The 23258-nt window shown below is 41.7% G+C and overlaps 4 protein-coding genes across 6 annotated transcripts in view; 2 read left to right on the plus strand and 2 right to left on the minus strand.

Annotated features, from left to right (window-relative positions):
- Window positions 1–8765, minus strand: part of LOC126568065 (palmitoyltransferase ZDHHC8) — a 347611-nt gene extending 338846 nt beyond the window's left edge. For all 3 annotated transcript variants that reach the window (XM_050224486.1, XM_050224496.1, XM_050224478.1), the window contains exon 1: window positions 8755–8765. The gene's annotated coding sequence lies outside the window, so the exon portion shown is untranslated. The remainder of the gene's footprint in view (window positions 1–8754) is intronic.
- Window positions 8766–8800: 35 nt separating this feature from the next.
- Window positions 8801–10452, plus strand: LOC126559681 (neuferricin homolog). The gene is made up of 2 exons (XM_050215853.1): window positions 8801–9107; window positions 9941–10452. The coding sequence occupies exons 1-2, from the start codon at window positions 8801–8803 to the stop codon at window positions 10450–10452; spliced, it is 819 nt and encodes a 272-aa protein (XP_050071810.1).
- Window positions 10453–11983: 1531 nt separating this feature from the next.
- On the minus strand, window positions 11984–13825 carry LOC126558764 (E3 ubiquitin-protein ligase MARCHF5-like). The gene is made up of 2 exons (XM_050214829.1): window positions 13173–13825; window positions 11984–12413 (listed from the first exon to the last, which is right to left on the minus strand). The coding sequence occupies exons 1-2, from the start codon at window positions 13823–13825 to the stop codon at window positions 11984–11986; spliced, it is 1083 nt and encodes a 360-aa protein (XP_050070786.1).
- A 3160-nt stretch (window positions 13826–16985) lies between these two features.
- Window positions 16986–23258, plus strand: LOC126563820 (bromodomain adjacent to zinc finger domain protein 1A-like). Its single transcript, XM_050220584.1, has 4 exons — window positions 16986–17125; window positions 17549–17866; window positions 18605–23020; window positions 23102–23258. The coding sequence occupies exons 1-4, from the start codon at window positions 17013–17015 to the stop codon at window positions 23256–23258; spliced, it is 5004 nt and encodes a 1667-aa protein (XP_050076541.1). The 5' UTR covers window positions 16986–17012.

Below are 23258 nucleotides of genomic sequence, written 5' to 3' on the forward strand. Positions count from 1 at the left end.
TGCGAAAATGTTGTTCGTAAATTCAAACAAGTCCTGTCATCAATCCTGCTTCTTACGCATTACGATCCTGCAGCGGACATCATTGTCGCAGCGGATGCCTCATCAGTGGGGCTTGGAGCAACAATAAGCCATAAGTTTCCGGATGGATCAGTGAAAGTGGTTCAGCATGCTTCACGTGCTTTGTCAAAAGTCGAGCAGAACTATAGCCAGATAGATCGTGAAGGGTTAGCGGTCATCTTTGCGGTCATAAAATTCCACAAAATGCTGTACGGCAGACACTTTCACCTGCAAACCGATCACCGGCCCCTTCGTATTTTCTAAATAAATTTTTTTTTATTTACGAAGCATTTATTTTTCTTTTCTAAAAATAAATGCTTCGTATTTTCGGATCGAAAAAGGGCATTCCAGTCTACACAGCGAACCGTCTGCAGAGGTTTGCCTTAACGCTACAGTTGTATGACTTTACAATTGAGTACGTGCCTACTGGATCGTTTGGAAACGCCGACGTCCTGTCTCGACTGATCAGGAACTACGCTAAGCCGGAATCGGAATACATCATCGCTAGCTTGAGTTTGGAGGCTGATTTAAGGTTCGTAGCGGTTCAAGCCATTAATTCATTTCCTCTGACTTTTGTAGATGTACAGAAAGCTAGACGAGAAAACACACTGTTACGGAAACTCAGCCATTTTGTAACGGACGGATGGCCCCGTAACGCAACTTTCGGGTCGGAGCTGGCACGATTCCATCATCGGAAGGAGGCCTTGTCTACAGTGGACGGCTGCATTATGATCGGGGAGAGATTGGTAATCCCTGAAAAGTTGCGTGCCAGATGTTTGACACAACTACACCAAGGGCATCCAGGTATTCAACGAATGAAAGCGTTAGCCAGAAGCTATGTGTACTGGCCATCCCTGGATAACGACGTTCAGCAGGTTGTTGAGACATGCACAGCTTGCGCCGTCGCAGCAAAGTCCCCACCACATTCAGCTCCAGCACCGTGGCCAACTGTTAGTACACCTTGGCATAGGGTGCATATCGACTTTGCAGGACCTTTAAACGGAGAGTATTTCTTAGTAGTAGTCGATGCATGTTCAAAGTGGCCCGAAATAGTTAAAACGTCCAGCACCACGACAGTAGCAACAATAGCGATACTAAGGTCAATTTTTGCTCGTTTTAGAGTGCCTTCTACCATAGTAAGCGATAATGGCACACAGTTTATCAGCTCAGAATTCAGAGAGTTTTGTGAAAAGAACGGCATAAATCATGTAACTACAGCACCTTTCCACCCACAGTCCAATGGTCAGACAGAGCGTTTTGTAGACACATTTAAAAGGGCAATCGAAAAAATAACATACAGTGGACTTGCAATACAGGAAGCTTTAGATATTTTCCTGCAAACATATCGCTCAACACCAAATGCGCAATTAGAGAACTATAGTACCTAAACCCAAGACACAACAGAAAGCTTGTTTGGTTTGATGTTTGAACTATGAATGCCTGGTATCCCAAAATTAGTTTTTTTTTTTTTCAATCGAAACTTGATTTCTTTTTATATTGCGAATGGTATATTCATCTGCACTGACTGGTACAGGTAGTAAAACTGGCAATGCCGAAAAATTAGCTTGAAGTTGCATATATTTTGCTTGAACAAAATAAAGTCTTTGAATTGCTCTTTGAAAAATATGCCAATAAAGTGTAAATAAAAGTGTTCTATTGTGGACCAAAGCAACTCATCGATTAATCGTCCGCCTTCAAACTTTTTATTTCAACTCTGTACAAATTGTATAAATTTCTACCCAAAGGGGTTTCTTACGGTCATGCAATCGCAACGTAGTTTTTTGTCACCCACGGTGGCTCTATTATATGTTTTACCTGTGATCGACGTATTGAGTAGCATGTTGAGAGCGGCTTATAGGTTGTTTCGTTAATATATTTATGATTTGAAATAAAAATTTCATAGCCAAAATGCGTCATTGTATCTCAGAAATTACAATTGAAATCTGCACCCTCAATACGAGTGAAAATATTTATATGAAGCTTTGGAACAAAGATCATGAAAAGATAATATAATTTATAAATTTATAAGCATTTTATATCATTTTGAGATTTTGTACTCTTAAAAAATCAAATGCACGCCCACATTATTCTTAAGTGATTGATTTTTTTGCGAAATTTCAAGCTTCCATTTCACTGTAAGATTTGTAATTGTGTTTTCCTATGATTACAACACCCATTCCTAAAGTCATTAAGCATTCGTGACTTCGAATTCGGTTCACGAATAAGGACGAATTACGCACACTTGCTCATTTTTTTGTATACAGCATCATTGCATCCCTTTTTGCTTCATTATGCTCCATGCTCTTCATAATGTCAGACCTCTGCCGAACCAAGCCGACAACACGAAGGTTGCGACACAGTAATGACATAATGAAGAGTGCGGAACATTATGAAACAGAAGAGGATGCAATCATGGTGTTTACACAGAAATAAGGATGTGTGGGTATCTCCACCCTCTTTTTTATGCTATAGGAATAGGTATTGTAATTGTTTGACGTTCTTTTTAATGACCCTAAAATTCCCTTTACAAGGACAAGGGTTATTATTTGTTCACTTACTCGCTATCACTCGCTGTTTAATACCCTTTAGTAAATAATTGATGACTAACAAATGCTTTTTGATTAAAAAGAATCTAAACGGCTGGTCGAATTACTGTGATTTTAGAACTATTGAAAATTCTTCTTCTCGGCCTGCTCAGGGTGCATTGGCGTCCTTCGGTGGCATAGACCTCTACTACCTCAAGATCATAGCCGTCAACTGACAGGTTCAGGTATACTTAGGGAAATCGCTAGTGAATGAGGAAATATATATGATAATAGAGAGTGCAAACCAAGGAAAATCATTAGCAACGTACAACCCATTTCTCTTCGCGAAAGCGACGAAAATGGTCATTGGAAACAAACCGCAGCAAACCACGGTACTAAGCGATGGAAGAATACTGTTAAAAGTCAGAAACAACACGGAGGCAAGAAAGCTAGAACAAATAAATCTCAATCATGGCGACAACAAAATGAATGTCAAAGCATACGAGCATGAGGCACTTAACTAATCGAAAGAAGAAGTGAGATGCGATGCATTTCGCTATCTTACAAAAGAAGAGATCCTGGAGGGTTTGAAAAACAAAAAGGTCACTGAGGTAGTAGTAATGAAGAGGAAGAATTTCCAAGGAATTTACACAAACAGCATAACTGCTATACTAACATTTAAAACCACAAGACTCCCAAGATCAATAGAAATTGGCTTTAACAATGAGCGTGTAGAACAGCACATACCGATGCCTACGAGATGTATGAACTGCATGAGATTTGGGCATACAAAGAAACGATGCAACCGGGAAAAGGTGTGTGCCAAGTGCGGTGAAAACTACCACGAGGTTTGTGTTAAGCCAATCAAATGCACTGAATGTGGCGAACCACAAAGAGTACCCTGTATTCGTAGATGAATACAAAATCAAAAAAATACAAACTATAAACAGAGTCACTATGCAGGAAGCGCTACGAATCAGAAGAGAAACGGTTCCAACAATTCCAAGAGTGTACACAATCAGACCATATGCCACCATATTAAAAGTAAACTCACAAAACACACAGAACGTCAAATACACTGAAAAAAGAAAAAACCCAAGCAGCAAAATCAAAACGACAGAAAATAACAACAGTCGCACAGAAATTAACCAAATAAAAAATAGAACAGACACAGAAAACAGAAACAATACAGAACTAAAAATAACAAAATACGGAAACAAAAACATCGAACGATCAAAATACGATGCAAACCCCAATGTCACCCGAAAAAATAATTTTCAGTGACACAGAGGCATCAGAAATCATCCTAAGCGAAACGGAAATTTATTTGAGCCTAGAGGACATAGGAGGAAATCTGGAAATTTCATCCTAAAAAAGCAAGAAGAAAAAGAATCACTAATATAAAAATAAAATAAAAAATAAAAAAGGGAAAAAAACTAAATACAAGATACCCAAACAATAATTAACAAATACATACAAACAGGACAACACATCTCAAAATTTAAAATGAGCAAACTAAAAATCCTCCAATCGAATATACAAAGCATAATCCGCAACAAAGAAAAAATAAATCAAATATTAAGAAGCGAAGACTACTGCATTGTGTGCCTATAAGAAACATGGCTAAAACCAGATAAAAAAAATATACCAGGATACAACATAATAAGAAAAGACATTTACAGCTGATGGATACGGAAGAAGCTGCATTTTAATTTAAAAAACGATAAAATATGAAATTCATGACTTTCAAGATCTGACAGAAAACATACAAACAGCACACATAAAACTCATCTCAGAAAACATACACAAAAAAATTACATATGTAACCCCATAATTAAGTACAATAGACGTAAAAAACACAATGAACAGAATCATATACAGCATATCAAATAACAACAAAATAATTATTACTGGACATTTTTGAGTAATGCACATCACAACTACAGCAAAAGAGAGACGATAATGTACGAGATACAAAACTCTAACCTAATTATAATACCAAACAACACATACACGCAAATTCCCACAGACACCAACAAAAGAAAAACTTCAATAGATCTAACCATAACATCAAACGACTACATGTCGTTTGATGTCGTAACCTGATCCGAAGACAAATCACAGACAAACACATAGGGCGTAGCAATCACAAAATAATAGAAATAACAATAGAAAAAAAAAACAATAGAACAGGGTATCATACCGTACTCAATAAATAAAAAATCATAATAGACATAAATCTCATAGGCACGAAACAAATTAACACTATTAAACAATTCTCTCCTCTCCAACAATTAACACCATTAAACAATTGGGGCGGCCCGGTGGTATTGGCGACAGCGGCACCGGTCTTCAAACGGCAGGACCGGGGTTCTAATCCCATCCGGACTGACAACTGAAAAAAGGAAACGAAACTGAAGGAAAAGGAAAACAACTGGAAAACCTACATCGATCAAATAAATGAAAACACGGATCCAAAGGAACTATGGAACCTTGTAGGGTAGATCAACAATATTGAAAACAACAATTACTACATCAACAAGGAAAGCAATATAATACACAACGATAAAAGAAAAGCTCAAGAATTTTTAAAAACTAATTTCACCGATAACTCAAGATCGAAAAATAATATAAAAATCAATGTTGAAGAAGTACAAAGAACAGAACTCATAAATATAAAAGTATGGAATGAGATAATTGCAGGCAAAAAAAAAACACAGCACCAAGACCGAATAAAATAACATACGATATACTAAAAAATATCAACCGTGGAACAATACAAACAATGTTAAACGAAGGAAACATGATGTGGAAGAAAGGAAATATCAAGAAAAACCTAAAAATTATAAAGATAATTGTCATATGCAAACCTAATAAAGGTAGCCGACAAGTAGAAAGATACAAATCAATAAATCTAATATCCACTATTACCAAAATCTTCAATCCTGCGGCCCTAATTAAATTAAACAAATATATAGAAATGATAAAATATTGCCACAATTATCGTTTGGCTTCACAAAGAACCATTAATCAATGCATAAATTACATGACAAACCTCATATTCCACAACAACAGAACAAACATGAAAACAGGGATCGTGTTCATCGATCTAGAAAAAGCATACAGCAATGTCAAAACCCTGATCGAATAAATCATAGAATTAAATGTCCCATCAGGAATTACAAATTGGACAAAAACTTTGCTGAAAACAGTACCATAATATTAGAATGCAACAACACAATCCTCAAAAAACTAATCACAGACGGACTACCACAAGGTGACGTCATGTCCCCAACCCTTTTTAACATAAATCAATATATCAAAGACATACACTACCAAATATATCAAAGACACCAAAGTAACAACCATATCACAATTTTAATACAATATGCGGACGGTTTTGCCATAAAAGGTCACGGAATAAATATAAAAGAACTAGAAAATAATCTACAAACATCAATAAACAAATTTATTCTAGAAACAAACAAAATAAACCTAACCATAAACACAGAAAAAACCAAATTCATGATATTTAACGAAATCGATAACAGGGTCATATTAACGGTACAAAATAACCCAATCGAAGAAGTGAACACATATAAATATTTAGGTACAATAATGGACAATAAACTAACATTTGAAAAGCACATAGAACACATTAAAATCAAAGCAAGCAAAGGACTAACCGTACTCAAAATACTATGCGTCAGAAAAAATAACATATACCCTCATAAAGCCCTAACCATCTACAGAGCAAACATTAGAAGCATCTTAGAAGCTGGAAGCTCGTTTATAAACAACAGCAATAAAAAAAAACTCGCAACACATAAAACCCAACGATAAACCAAGCTCTTAGAAAAGCGACAGGATGCACAAAAACAACCCTGATTCAAACTCTACAAGCACTGGCTGTAGAAATACCCTTCGCAAACAGAAATAATTTCATAACAAAGAACGAACTGGCCAAAAGTATTCTCCATACCAATTAGAAGCCAAATAAGAAAATACCACCGAATCAACTAAAAAAAAAGAAAAACAAATAAAGAAACAATATTTGAAAACACTACGAAAAATACTCCAATCTTTATATAGCCATTAACAATGAAATAAATAACAATATCCAAATAGACACATCACAAGCCAAAGAAATAGAAGAAAGTCAAATATTAGCAAAGAAGCAATGAAACAGAAAACACTAGATAAATCAAAAACAACAACAGCAACAAACACAGTATATACACAGACGGTAGCATAAAAAATGATAAAGCTGGTATAGGAATATACATTACAACAAAAAACAATCACTACTACTACGACTACAACATAAAAAAACTATTCATCTATAACAACCACAGAAAAAATGGCAATAGATGAAGCACTGAAAAGGGCAGAAGAAATGAAACTAGATCAGCCAATAATATACACGGACAGCCTCACCACATGCAATATACTAAAAAACGATTAAAAAAACACACAAATAGAAGAAATTATTTACAACATCTTAAAAAACGGATCAAAACTAAAAGCAATTATAATCTGGATACCATCTCACATTGGAATAAGAGGCAACGACATTGCAGATGACCTAGCAAAAAACAGGAATCATATCGCAATATAAGATAAACTACAAATACAGGTATAAAGATCTGATAAAAATATTCCAAAATGAAATGAAGGAACAAGCTATAGAATGGTACACCACATCCACAAGAGAGAAAGGAAAAAAAATTGCATGGCTACAAAGTGATTTTAAATTCGAAATATGGTATAAACACACATTACTCAAAGCAGATGAAGTCAAAGTAGCAAATAAAAGCGGGAAATAGAAGCGGGAGCCTAGCGGGACATGTTCTATCTGAATACTGGCTAGAAAAAATGGGCATAATACAAAATGGTACCTGTGAAATCTGCAACGAACCAAACACCGGATTACATAAAATCTTTGCATGTCTAAAACACAACAGAGAGAAAAACATCACAGTAGAAAATCTCAAAAACGATTGACAATTGACATCAGGTAAAAGCAACATCGAGTTCGAAAGAAAATAACCAATGCACCCGACTGAAACGCGAGGCCTATAGAATTGGATTGAGCATCAATGCGACGAAGACAAAATACCTGCTTGCCGGAGGCTCTGACCGTAATAGAGCCCGACTCGGAAGCAGAGTATCATTTGACAGCGACGATCTCGAGGTGGTAGAGGAGTTCTGCTACTTTGTTACGATCGTAGCTTCGAACAACAACGTAACCAGCGAAAACCGAAGGTGTATTGTTCAGGAAAATCGTGTATACTAAGGGTCTTGAACTATACTGAACGAGGATGCCAATGGACTCGCCTTTTTCGAACGGGAACGCTGTCGGAGCCGTGGACGGAATACTACATCTTTGACAAAAGCCAACCGCTACTATGCCAATAATGTGAGGTTAACTTAACAGTAATGCACCTGCCTACCGACTGTTTAGGGCACACCGATTTACGGAAAACATGCAAACTTGATCCAAGAAATAGCCGATACTATCAAAAGATAAAACCAAGCAACCGACACTTTTCAAATTCCTCCGGTAATCCAATGAACATTGGATGGACAAATATGAAAGCCAACTTTATCTTTACTTTAACTTCGTCAAGAGACGAAAGAATCAAGATGGGAATAAAGTCTCTAAAAGCCATACAAACAACAACCTGTGGAATGCCACCTGCCGCCAAAGTAATCGGGATATTGATGTGCAGCTTACCTTTGTGTTTTTTCGCATTATTGTCCATCACTTACAAAATCACACTTCTAATATTTAATTTGCACTACTAACTGTAACGCGAATCTCTGAATATTAGTTGTTAATGCAACTGACTGTACCGTGCGTATCAGGTTGACAGTATTGTTTGATGTTTACTGTTTGACAGCTTGTGTGTGTTGCGAAATGTCAATTAACAAGCGTTCACAGCACACTTTGATAAATCCGTATGATGTTTATTTTTCAACTTAAAACGCAAGTCAATAATTGGATGAAAGCAATCATTTAAATAATATGTAAGCATCAAATGCATGTTTTTAATTTTACAGTGAGATAACATTGTACTCAAATTCGGCTTGTTGTTCTAGAAACTTGTTAAATCACTCTCTGTGACAGGCCAACGATGTTGGAAAATGTAAACAAAATGTGGCTAGAAACTTGCACTACGGAACGACTGAAACAATAATTTCTTACCATCGTAATGATGGGGTATAACGTGGGTGCTTACTTGCGCCACGCGGTGATTGTTGCCTTGGGCATATTGTTGTTTTATATACTGGCATCGAAACGAAAACAAATCCTAGAAAGCGTCTTCTTCGAGAGTGATTCTGCGAAGGCGCAGCTGGAACAGGACGTCCAGCATGGAGAAGTGCTATTCACAGAGGCAGAGCTGTCGAAATTCAACGGCATAGAGAACAAACTGCTCTATCTAGTCATTTTAGGGCACGTTTACGACGTCACGACAGGCTCGAAGCATTACGGACCGGGCCAGTCATATCATATGTTTGTTGGTGAATACATAAACATGGCAATTAATCATCAATTCACATTAATCGGCTCAGGCAATCTAGTGGTGGTATCTTCGAAGCGGATTAATGGATCCACTCGGACTTCGACATATAAAAACTGGAGTATACTATGGAAAAAAATCCGTACTAATCTGAAGTTTGCTTTGGAGTTTACTTCGGAGTAATTTGGATTGTTTTATTTCAAGAGGGACGGCTTGACCATACCGCTTAAATCCAGATTAATCCGGAGTCACACCAATATCAACACCGAATTATTCCGGGATCAACTTCAAAAAATCGAAATCACGGTCGATTCCGGAGTAATTCCGCATTCCCCCAAACAAAAATGTATTTGTTTATTTGTTGGTTATAAAACTTCATTGTTTTTTAATTTTTTTGATAATATAGTTTATTACCAACAAATTTGTGTTACAGAACATATACTTTTTTGTTTGGGGAGTGCGGAATTACTCCGCAATGGACGGCTTTGAATCCGAAGTCAAATCAGCAGTTGACTCCCGGAGTAATCCGGGGTAACATGCATGATATCATAGTGCACTCCGAAGTTGAATCCGGAGTTAATATCGGAGTTCCGAATCCCAAAATTTGCGATCCGAATCGCTAAAGAGTTTAAAAGAGATTAACTCCTTGGGAGTGAGATTTATAATAACGATTCCCAAAAAAGTTGAAACACTGCGATTCAAATCCCGAAAGAGTTGTAAAAACTTTTTGTGAGGATGTTATTTACATCATTCATTAGAAAGATTTAAATCACTCACTTACTCTTACTTACATCGCACAACACTTATCTGAATCCCCCTTACCATCTTTGTCAGGTCACGATGCAACGCGTTCTTTCGTAACGGGCGAGTTTGACCAATACACTCCCGAGCTGAGCGATGTATCATCGCTAAAGGAAACGGAATTGGAGCAACTAATCACCTGGAAGGAGTTCTATGACAAAACGTACCGTTACGTGGGTAAACTGATTGGCCGATACTTCGATCCGCTGGGTCAGCACACGGCCTACTATCAGCACGTAATGGATCGGGCCGCGAAGGCTAACGAGAGCAAGGAGAGCGAACATCAGTATCCTTCCTGTAATGTCGAGTGGAAGCTTGAGATGGGCACCCGAGTATGGTGCACGAATCGTAGCGGAACCGGCCAAGAACGGTCGTGGATCGGCCGGCCAAGAAAAGTGGCGAACGGGGGCGACGTTAACGGTGATGGTCGTCGCTCGGAACAGTTTTGTGCCTGCGTACCGGAAGCTGATACTAGCGTACAGTACGTACCATTCCCAGGATGCGATTATACGGCTGAATCTTGCATTGTGCCTGATCAAAGCTAAGGAAAACAATTGAATTGCAGTTTAAACGCACATAGCCGTCCAGAAGAGATTTTTTGAAAGTGAACAAAATTTAAACAATTATGATTGCTTACTTAGCATGACTGGAAAGTTTTTAAACGAAACACGCACATATCATTATCTTGTTAACGGATGCAGCTAGAGATATGCACACTGAGTAAAGAGTGACTGAGTGAGTTTAGTCCTGCATGTGAAATTATCGATTCAATTCAGCCTGAAGAGTTTTGTCACTCTTTTTTCATTCTTCAATTATGATTCATTCTTTTGTGATTAATCTCACTTGGGCCGATTGACTAATGGCTCACTCACTCACTTATTCACTCGCTAATTCAGTCACCGGAGTCACCCTCTGTGCTGACTAATGATTCCCTCTTTTCGTTTTATTGTCACTCACTCACGCACTCTATGTGTGAAGTAATACCATGATGCCTTAGGAGGTTGTACAGGGTCCAAGGAGAGCTTTTCACCTCAAGGTATTACTTCGCACAGATGTTGACTAAGTGAGTATAAAGAGAAAAGAGTGAGTGAGTGAGTGAGTGATAGGTTGACCGAACGGAATTGATGATAAACGGGACGTATTGTAAAAAAAACTGAATGTGGGGTCAAGGAATATAAGAATTCATATTAAATTTTTCTTTAGCTTTCAAAATATAACAAATATAACAATATAACGAACTTCGATGTTGAAGGTGTATTTTCTAGAAAAACTTTTCGCAATAAACAATGATTGTTTGAGATTTTTGTCATAGAACTTTTTGCATTCAATATTGAAATTTTTGACTATCATTATTATCATTGTTTGCATTGCTTCGACCTTAACAGATTGGCCACTATCGTTTCGTATTTGGTTCGTGCTGAAAAATACTTGGGGTCGTAAAGTTCTTCAGCAATTTTAATAAACAATCTTTTAAACGCAAATGCAGGTGCAGGTGCAAATCCAGGTGCCAATCGAGGTGCATTTGCACACTGCAAATGCACCTCGATCATACTCGTTGAACTTTTAAGTCATATACATTCCTATTGCGAAACTCAAACGAAAAATTCAAAGTAAGTAAAAATTGCCAGCACATCAAAATACGGGACAAACTGGGAATTTCCATGCATACGACAGGACATAAACTTTTGGTTTAAGCGGGACAGAACCGTTAAATACGGTCTGTGTTAAATACGTCTGGTGTCTGCCTAGTGAGTGAGAATAAACCGGAGAGAATGAGTGAGTGAGTATAAAACCGAAAAGAATGATTCGTTAGTCGGCTCAGAGAGCGAGGGAATATAAACTGATAAAAAATATTGTGGTGTATTACTTTTATATTAAATTACTGGAGCATCAGATATCAAAATTATGGGCATGTTTTTTTCATGTAACGAAACAAAGGAAGGTTTATTTACTGCATCTTCACGATAAGAACAAGTTCAATTAGATCAGAGTAAATGAAAATGTAACGAGAGAAAAAAGTAGCATTAAATTTCACGATTTTCATACAAAATATCACACGGTGCCCTGATGCAGCTGCTATCCTGCACCATTTAGTACATTTTCCTCGTTTGGCTCCTCCATGACCGGGTGCTGCATTATCCCTTGTCCCTGGCCATGCTGCTGCTGTTGCCCGGAACGCTCGTTCGCTTCGGGCTGTTGGCTTCGCATCCAGTACTTTCGCACGTTGTCCGGCGTGTAGTCCAGTATCTGGCGTTGTTTGGCACGGTTATGTTTCTTCTGATGGAAGTATATTTTTAGCATACCCTTCACCACCACGAACGCAAATCCACCCAGCAGTGTGCGGTGCAGGTCATTTTTCACCGATTTGAAAAATATTTTCCCAACAATGGTAGAAACGGTCGGTAGCAGCAAAGCGCCACAAAAGATGCGCGTCACCGACAGTGGCTCTGATGTGCTGATCGTGCCGCTCGGGTATGCCTCTGGATAGTTGGGGCTTGGTTCGTTCCTGAAATGCAATAGAAATGAATGGCCAATGAATTAACCACGAACGTTTGCAGCAAAGTAATCGTGTTGGGTAAATCTGATTCAGATCTGACGGAATGAAATGATTCAGATCTGACTGCTGAATGAATGAGTCGGAATTTAATCGAAAAATTAGTGAATCTTTAAAAATTCGTTACTCTCAAAACATTTATGAATATCCATAGACCTTTGTTTCGTTGTTGTAAAGATTCGTTGTACTCCATGTCTTCCTGTCCTTGTTGTCTCTTTTAACCGGTGTACAAAATTTCAATATTAGCTTCTGAAAGTGAATCGATCACTGGTTAAGACAATCGATGCATTCGCAGATTTTAGCTCATTAGCCGCTTTGTCCAAGGGGGACACGGGTAACAATCGTTCTTATTTCGGGCATTATGAAACCTCTCCCTCACCTTCATCAAACTAATGGATGATAATTTCAGAAGCGAATATTGAACCATGAACCTTTGATGATTCGTGAATCTTTAAAGATTCATGTTTTTTTTTTAGAGATTCACAAATATTGAAATATTCCTGATTCTTTTAAGATTCGATTTTCCAATTCTTAAAGATTTTCCAATTTTAAATTCTTTAAGATTGGTAAATCTTTAAGAATTGACAATACGGCACTAGACCATCATAATCAATTGTAATTTAAAAACACCTAGCTCTTAAAAGATTCGTAAATTTTAATAAATCCATAAATCCTTACCATCTCTCCATAAATCTCTACAATATAACTTACGAAACGGGCAGCATTAGCGAGATGACCGGATACTTTCTGATGTCGAACTGGCGATTTTGCAGAAAGCGCAGCACAATATCTTCCCAACGAAACATCCTTCCAATTACCAGTGCCACCGGGATGGTAGGCAGACACAGCAACAGAGCGATCGGTTCGGCCTGCTCCATCATCGAGAGTCCCCGTTCGAAGCCGGTCGTTTGCAGCACCGTTACCGCACCGAATGTTATGGCGGACCAGTAGATCGAACAAACAATTGCGCCCGCCGCCATGCCCGGACTCAGCTGCTTGGCGATTATGTCGAGCCGTTCGAGTAGAAACGCAAAGCTGCCCATCGATGGCAGTATGATGATGTACCGGGTTTGACACTGCGGACAGCTGATGCTCTTGTACGGGTTTCCCTTCTGCTTTTCGTCGATCCAGCGCTTCAAACACGACTGGTGCACCCATTTGGTGGCTCCACGACAGTTGCACGGTTGCACCCACGGTGCAACCTTATCGTCCTCTTCGGTGGCGAAACACACCCAGCAGTATCGTTCTTCCGGCTCCTCTGGCGGGGTCGTTGTTGCAGGTTGTCGTTCCCCTACCGGTGCAACAGCTAGCATCTCGTCCACCGCCCTGTTGCCAGCGGCGAGCTCGGGTTCATCGGTTAACATGCTTTAAACCTGAGGCAGAAGATAAGGGTAATCCAGTTGAATTCAGTGATTCTTCTGTATTGCGGCTTGCGCAATGTTTACAACAAATTACCTCACAAACCTAATCTTCCACCAAAACTGTGTCTTCGTTCCGCTGACTGCAATGGCTCGTGCAATGTGTTGCTATTGTGAAAACTTACAGTGAACTAGATATTTACTAATACTTGAATTAAAGTGCGTTGTTTTTGTTGAATTTTTTTAGTGTTAAATTCACGTCAGATCTTGTTTGACAGTGTTACGGCAACTTTCGCATCCGATGGAAACATTAACACCTATTGCAGCTTTTTTTACTGCCAAGGCCACAACATTTGTCAAAAACAATAAACTTTTGGCTCACCAAAAAAGATCCACAAGCAATCAACTGTCCGATAAGACATTTTTTGGTGATACTTTACTTAAAAAACTGCCAAACACAATTTAACAACAAATCTGAAAACACGGTATTGAACTTAATATAACTGCCCGCAGTGCGATGTGTGGCTGTGGAAGGAAAAAATTTAACCCTAATGTCAATGACTAACTTCTGTGGTTTGCTTTGCTTTTTTATTTGTGAATTACATTTAACAGACCGCAGCAATCAACTTTTGGTGTACCTAGATATAAATGTTTTCTGCTATGCAACAAAAAAAACAATTTTTTTTTCAATTTGTACCCCTATTTTCTATAACCAACTACACGGGTAGGTCATATATTTTGTAATGGAGTCTACGTTTTCCCGGGTAAGAAAGATAATAACTTTTTATTATCCAGGGTTCCAGGGCTTTGATTTAAAAAGGCAATCTTTGCGTTTTGAAAGCATAGAGTATGACTTCAATTACCTCATAATAATTTTTTTGTAATCTATCTTGTTTCTTTTATTTTATAAATGACTAAGCTGTTCATTGGTGACTAATAGCTTTAATTTGCAACTAAATAGCCTTTTTTTTGGAAACACGAGCTTGTCATAGAAGACATTCAATGCATGATCGGAATACGGATACGGGTGAAAATATTGTGCACTTACCTGTACCTGTGTAATTGCTTGAATTACACAAAATTGAGTAATGAGCAATTCGTTTGATTTTCTTGGAAATATCACATAACCTTAAGAATGATTATCCGACACTTCTTCGCCTATTTTTTATCGGCTGTAAAAATTGATTTCATGATTTTTTTAAAAGAAGTAACAACAGTACGGATACTTATTTTGATGGTTCTTATTTACCTTTCACATTTACTCAATAAAAATAAGGGTCTATAAAACGTAAAATGCATATTTGCCTACAAAATTATGTTTGGCACCTGATAAAATACTGTAAATATAGATGTTACAAGCTGTTGAAAGATATTGAAAAACAAAATGAAGAGATGATTTTTTAAATTTTATTTATTATTAATTATGACGGTTTAATGCCGTATTGTGGAGATATTTTTAAAATCTCAACTATCTTTTATTATTTAGACAACAAATAGCTTCACCTTTCTTGAAATTTGTATCCAAATATGAGGAGCAGGTTAAAAGTATATAGTAAGTAATCACTCAAATACAATATGTATGTCCTACCAGGCTAGGTGGATTAAAGAGTAATAAGATTAGGGGTAGGGTTTATTTTTAGTCAAATCAAGGTTTAACAGCTGTATATCGTAAAGAATGTTTCTTTATGGACACACAGTCGATAAATGCTAGGTCTATGAACTTAGTTGAACCACATTTTTGAATGTAAACGTTTTTTTTTTTTAATTTTGGCAATCCAAAAGTGTTATTCAAAGTCGAAAAAATAGAAACAAATGATAAAACAAAAAACAGCTAAAGCTTCCCTTTGTACAACCCTGCAATGTGGGTTTTGAAGGAAGCACGTGTAAACAGAGCTTCAGCATTTAGCAACCACTGTGTACTGCACGTTTGAAAAAGTTCGAGCACATCCAATAGGACCGGATAAGACTGCCCCGTGCTTTGCAGTGCCCGGGTATGAAATCGGTATGAAAAAATTTGTACGAATTTCTAAACCATACTGTAGAAACAACATATGAAATAGGAACTTTTTTTGTTTCTAACTAGATATAACACCTTCGATGTCCGTCGAAAAATCCGTTGTGGTTTCGCAGCACAAGCAGCATGCAATGCTGATTCAGCAGTAAACGCAAAACTTCATCGTTCTCAGCTCAGCACACACTTGCTTTAAACAGCATTCCTACGCAAACCAAAATATTCCACCCAAAAACAGTAAACAAACAAAAGCTGTAATTCGTTCAGTTTTCCAGTTGCTAACTTTGCAAAAGTGGTAAAGGACTATTCGGCCCGAAATAGGATATCGCACTAAAAAAATACAACTCACACTCTTCAAAGCAACCCTGGCGTCCTGTCAGTGTAGGTTTCGCTTCTCGGTTTGCCATTCTAGGAGGAAAAGCCCGATGCCGAGGTATGGGCGCTACAGTAGGCCGGGGGGACGCGCTTTTCAGCATAAGGCTGGTGCCACACACAACCGATACAGACCGAAACGAAACATCAAATTTGACAGAAAATAACGGTCTTCTCTGGTTATGGAACAATGAATTATTATACAATTCTTTTAGATATTATTAACCGAATGACTGTACTTTATGGTCGAATTATTTTTTTGAAAGGACTGATTGTTTCGGTCAAACCCGTCAACGCGTTACGAAGCGTTACATGTTTGATGTTTCGTTTTAGTCTGTTTCAGTTGTGTGTGGCCCCGGCCTAATGCTGGGGCGACTGTCAATTCAGGGCAAAGCGTTGTGTCACTCGAAAGCAGCACAAGCTTGGGATTCGCGCTTTCAAGAACTGCCATGATTAATTTCCGTGATTCTCGTTGAAATTGTTGCGACGCCATCGCTAGTACGTGACACCATTATTTACACGTTCGTATTGAAATTATAGTGTTGTGCAAAGTGCCGAAGGACAGCCGGAACTAGCTTGTCTTTATGACAATCCGAACGAGTTCACTCATGTGGTATCCGCCGGCGTCACTCGATTTGCTGTGCACAAGTGTGGTAGCAAGCAGGGGTGGCTATTAGCAGGGCAGCCTTGCTCAGGCGAACCAGTAAAGCGGGGTTCGGCCCGAAGGAGGGAACAGGTCGCCCACCCGGAACAGACGGTGCAAACCAGATCCAATAGCAGCAGCCCTATCAACCAGTCACCGATTCAACAATGCCGCTGCTCAGGCGGCAGGCGCTTGAGAAGACGTCCACGGGAGAACGGCTTCGGGATAGCGACGAGGTGCTGTTCTGCCAGCAGACCGGAGAAATATTCAGCAACTATGAGTGAGTAGAAGAAAATACACCTCATCCCCATTATTACGCACACAAACACACATATTGGCAAGTTCTATGGAGCTGTGGGTAAATTGAAGCCTCGCGTCAGCCCCAGCACGGTGGCTAACAACGATTGTAGCAACAACAAAAATAAAGAAGAGGAAAAAGATGAGGGCAGATGCAGTAGCCTTTATTACCCTTGGCCTGGTGTATGCGCTCATCACTAAAAAGGAATGTGAGAATGCTAGTCGATCGTGTTCTGATTCATGATCGACGGTACCTCAGATTCCGAAGTTCGTTTTGGCTACTTTACCGGAAATGGAACAAAAAACATTTCTTATATATATTAGTATTTATTTTAGTATGATGGTTCTACGCTGTATTGTCACATTTCTTATATATATATGTATATATGGGTTCTTTCTTCCCCAGGGACTACTTTCATCGCATCATGCTCATCTCTTCGATGGTGTGGAGCTGTGCGATGACGGGCCGACCCAATTTAACCTACTCCGAAGCGCTCGAATCGGAAAAGGCTGCCCGGAAGCTACTGAAAACGTTTCCCGCCGCGGTGAAGGGACCGTTTCTGTTGGTGGCATCGTACACCCAGCGTACGTCTATCAACGAAATGGTCGAGGACGTGTACGGGTTCGTGAAGGATCAAATCTTCAAAGGGGAAAGGGTCGAAGCGATGGATTTGACGCACAAAGCGTTCCGTCGTGCGATCATCACGCATGCGGTGGTGGACAAGTAAGGCGAATAATATAGTGTTGAATCGTGAGTTGAAGAGCTACCTGTGCTCTTAAAACACCCCCTATTCTCCCTCCAGCATTTCAATTTTGAGTTTGGGGCCGTCTTCTGCCATGTTATAAAGACCCTTACTCAAAACTAAAGTGCTGAGCGGAGAGGAGAGAGCGAGGAGGGCCGTTTTCTTATTGGAACTCTGTAAAGCGACTCATAACAGCTATGCGCTTCAAACCGCAAATCGTTTCCTAAGTTCCTAAAAATCTTAAAAAGAATTTTAAAAACTTTTCGATACGATTGCTAAACGAGTTTAAAACATTTTGCGATTCGAATCCTTTTGGCAACTATTAACTCCTTGATGGTCGAAGAAGTGAGTTTGATAATAACTATCCACAAAAGAATTAAAGCTCTAATTGCAATTCGAATCAAAAAAAAAATTGTGATGAGTTTATTTACATCATTCATAAGAAAGGTTTAAAATCACTCACTAACTCTTACTCACAACGCACACCACTAATTTAGTGCACTTTGTTGAGCGCATTTCGACCGTCGCAGAGCGCTATGCTCCAATGCTCCAGCGTTCTTCAAAACGTAATTCAATCAATGCTCATCGCGCTCTCCGAGGTGACCGTGAGCGGCTCGCTCCGCTCAATTAAAAGAGCTGCTTCACTGAACACTAGGCAAAATACTAAAATACTTTTTCTTGCTAATTTGATTTACATACAATTGCTTTCCACCTTTCAGTTCACCCGGTGCCCCGATTTATTACCGCGTGGTAGCCGACGACAATTTGTTGCCGAGGGTGTGGAACGTAACATCCGGCAGTGTGAAGCGAGAGCGCAGTTCGCTAACGCGCGACAAATCCAAACTTTTCTTAAAGCAACACGTTGAAGCGGGCGGCCCCGGTGGCCAGCTACGCATCAAGGCGGACTCGCTGGCCAAGTTCGTTACCGGCGAAGGTTGGACTGCCGAAGATGTATTTATGGGACGGGCGCCAAATTTTGAGCAATCGAAACGGTTAAAGAAAGTTATCGAGCGCACGGACGCTGGTGGCGCTAGCAAGCCGGTGAAGAAAAATGCATCAAAACCCACCACTAAAACGACAACAGCGGACGGCGAAAAACAACTTCCGGAGGCTAGTAAGAAGCCGAAAAAAGTGAAAAAACAACCGACAAAGAATGTAGAGAAAGCAGGCCGGAGTAAGGTGAGAGGTTCAAAAAAGCAGCAAAAGTCAAACACAGGCAATCAGCAAAGCATCGAAAAGTATGTGGATAAAACGAGCAGACCTGCGACCGTTGATATGAAAAAGATGGCCGAAGAAACGGCACTTCAGAAGCTAAAGCAGGAACAGGAAGCGTTGGCGAAGAAGCGGCTGGAGGAAGAAAAGGCACTCCTGCTGCAACAGATAGCACTCGCTGTGAAGAGGTACAATGCCGTGCTGGAAGACCAAGAACTGACAGATCAGCGCCCAATGCCACCGGTGCGCGCGGCACGGCCACTGATCACGTCCAAGTACTTTGGCAACTTTGTGTTCATACTGGAATTTCTCAACTCCTATTCCGACCTGCTTACCATACGGAGCAAAATGTCCGGTGGGCTAACGATGCAACTGCTGGAGCGTGCACTCATTATGCGTGAGGTGAATGGGCCGTTGAGCGACATTTTTCAGGTGCTGTTGAGCGCCATCTTTACCCAGCAGCTGGAGGAAGAGAACGAGGTGGACTTTGGGTACGATCGTATCGAGAATCTCGCCCACAAACGGCAAACAGTGCCGGAACAGGTACGGGCCCTCGACACAATTCTCTGGTGCGAGAAGCACTACAGTACCAAGCTGAGCGAAATGCCGATCGATTCGATGACGGTGTCGGAGCTACTGCGACTGCACTTCCTTGCGTCCGGTGCACTGGTGGAGGATAAAGCTGCCAAACATCGGTACTACCATCGGAGTGGATACAGCAGTGCGGATGATCCGGGTTTGCGGTTCGTGCGGGACTATCCGCACATACTACGGGCACTTAATTCACACTCCGTCTACCAACTGCCGAGCGCTGACATTATACAGATCCTTTGCTGTCTCATTCACCAGCTGCTCACGTACAGTGGTGTGCGGGAGTTGATCGAGGAGCGTGTAGAGCGAGCCCGTACCGCACGGTACAACTACCAAATGAATCGGTACGCCCAGCGTCGGCTGATTGCAAAAACTAGTACGCAGAAAAATCAAGCCCGCGACGACATGAAGCGTGAGCTGGCCGCATTTGAGGGTGATGATGCGGTGGCCCGGGAAGAGCACCGGAAGAAGTTGCAGGAACGGCTGGAGGAGCAGTGTGCCCGGTTGGAGGCGGAGTCGCAGCGTGCGATGAAGGTACTGCAGGTGGAATCGGAACGACTGAAGGAAGATTTCTTCGACTATCAGATCTATCTCGGGATGGACCGATGCTTCCGCAACTATTGGCTGTTTGAGTCACTGCCCGGACTTTTTGTGGAGCATGATCGGACGTATGCGGGCAGCTGCCTGGAGCGACCCACACCGAACATTCCCGGCCTAGCGCAGTGTGCGGTGGACCAACGTAAGAAGTACATTACAAAAGCCATTATGCGGTGTGCCGGTTCGGATGGGATCGCTGGACTTCTGGATGTTAAAGCGATCGAGCAGGGAAATGGGAACGGTGGCGAAGAAGCGGGTGGACGGGTGGTGGAGGAAATGTACGAGCAGCTACTTATGCTTGGCAGTTCGGAATTGGAACGGGAGGCGACGACGTCCAATGAGCGGTCTAATTCCGAGGGACCACGAACGGATAATGAAAGGACGCCACGCTGGCCGATCGAGCAGGATCAGCTATTCATGTGCACTGCCCAACCGGACGATTGTGTGGTGCATACGGAAAAACACCCTCAAACCGTTTGCTGGGGTTATTACGCGTCGGCAGAAGAATTGGACGCATTAATCCGCAGCCTAAACGTTCGTGGCGTCCGGGAAAAGCAGCTCCGGGAAGTGCTCGAGTGCGAGCGTGATCTGATCCTAACGCACATCGAAAAGTGTCCCACCGACAAGCTGTCGGTCGATGCGAGCAATCGGGCGGCCATTTTGTCTGACATTGCTGGTCGCAATCATAAACGGTACGATGCGCCCAACTTTAATTGCGAACCGGGCACAGAGCCGAACGAAATACTGGAGACGGTTTTGGTGGAGCATTTGCTCGAACTGGAGGCGAAAATTACTGTTGGGTATTTGGGCGTGATGCGGGTGCGGGATCGAGATGCGTGGCGTAACGCGCTGGAAAATCGGTCGTACGATCCACAGACGATTAAGCCGCTCCAGTGGGGCCCGAAACGGCTTGACAAGCAGCAGGATGAAAAACCGGATAAGGAAGGGATTAAGCAAGAGTACAACAGCAAGCTGAGTGAGGAGGACGATGATGACGAGGAACAGACGGTATCGGCGGATGGGTTCAATCCGGGTCATTGTCTACCGGACACAACCATCTCCCTGATGGATGAAACATTGGACACAGAAGAGTTGGCATACCCGCTGCACGAATCGGAAACATTGCGCCAGCGGGTCCGTGAGTTGGCCTCCGCCTTGCTCCAGGTGGCCCAGTGTATCGATCATAAGTTTCTGCGCCATCCGTTTGGACGGAAAAAGGAGCACAAAGACCGTGCGGTAAAGCAGCACGAGGGGTTGAAGAATTTGGTCAAGTGGGAGGTGTCGCTGATGCAGTCAACCAGTTACGCCCAAGTGTTTCTGCACTACAACGTACTGTACGATGCGATCCATTGGTCACGGTCGGCGGAGCGTATCTGTTGCATGATTTGCCGCCGAAAGGGTGATCCGGAGCTAACGTTGCTCTGCGATGAGTGTCACCGGGCCTCCCACACGTACTGTTTGAAGCCGAAGCTGAAGGAGGTGCCTGCGGGCGATTGGTACTGTATGCGGTGCCGACCGGAAAATTTCAAGGTAAAGCGTGCGGCTACGAAGAAGAAAATATTTAAATGGGACGAAGAAGAGGAGGAAGAGGAAGAGCAAGATGATGAAATCAAGCAAGATGAAGTGGAAGACGAAGAGGAGGAGGAGGTGGAGGAAGAACAGCCGGACGATGAAGAGATGGAGGTGGATCTGGATGTTGAGAAAGTGGAGAAGGGCGCAGCGGAAGAAAAGGAGAAGTCTGGGTCGCTTTCCGGTGCTAGTGGAAATGAGGATGAGGAAGAGGAGGAGGATGATGAAGAAGACGAAGATGAAGATGAAGAGGAGGAGGATGAAGACGATGATAGCGACGAGGAGTATGGCACCAGAAGACGGAAGCCACAACCGGTCGCCAAGCCAAAATCGAAGTCCAATAATACCAAACCGGGCATTGTAGTGGTGAAGGGTGGCCGTAGTATCCGTAATGCGGCAGCCACGAACGGTGCCCCCTATCGTTACGACGCTAACGACGACGACGATGATGACGAGGAGGAGGATAAAAACGGCGACTCTGATGATCGAAGGAAGCAGCGTGGCTTAGTCTTTCCCAACGAAGCAGTACACAAGCGGCGTTCGGCAAGTGCCAAACTGCAGCGCACCAATACAGCGACGAGTAGTGGTACGAGTAAGCGCAAGCGGACGCGCACTACCTCCCAAGAGCCAGCCACCAACGCCAGCAAACGGCCACGCCGGAAAGGGCTCAAGAATGGAGAGACGCTGAAGGTGAAGGGAAGCGTATCGCCGGCTATCAGTGACGATGACATGATGACGGCCAAGAAAACACGCGTCAGTGCCCGCACGACGAAGGGACAACGTCGCTCCTCAGTTTACATTGCCGGTGATGAGGACATTGGTGATGACGAGGAAGAGCTGATAGTGTCGCGCATGAAGCAGCAGGGCACGGCAGCTGTCCGACGGTCACGCCGTACCGGAATTGATTTGCCGCTCAACTCGGTCGCCCTCTATACACTGATCGACGATATCCTGAAGCATCCGAACTCGTGGCCGTTCAATCGGCCCGTGTCGGCGAGGGAAGTGCCGGATTATTATGCGGTCATCAGGAACCCGATGGACTTTGCGCGGATCAAGTCGAAGCTGAACATGGGCGACTACAAAATCAACGAACAAATGCTGGCAGATGTGCAGCTGGTGTTCCGGAACTGTGATCTCTATAATACAGACGAGACGGTCGTGTATCGGTAAGCTCGGGACATTGGGTTTGAACGAACGCGGGTTTTCGATGCTTATTTTATTTTGGTTTGTTTTTGTGTGTGTTGCAGAGTTGGCCGCGAGCTGGAGCAGTATGTGATGAAACGGTGCAAAGAACTGTCGCTTCCGTTCCAACCCAGTGATATGCAGCGGTCCGGCGGCACACATTCGAACGTTCCACTTGCATCCAAACCGGTCAACGGAGTTGGTGGGCTGCAGGCAAAATAG

Source organism: Anopheles maculipalpis, chromosome X (assembly GCF_943734695.1).
Source record: "Anopheles maculipalpis chromosome X, idAnoMacuDA_375_x, whole genome shotgun sequence".
NCBI lineage: Eukaryota > Metazoa > Arthropoda > Insecta > Diptera > Culicidae > Anopheles > Anopheles maculipalpis.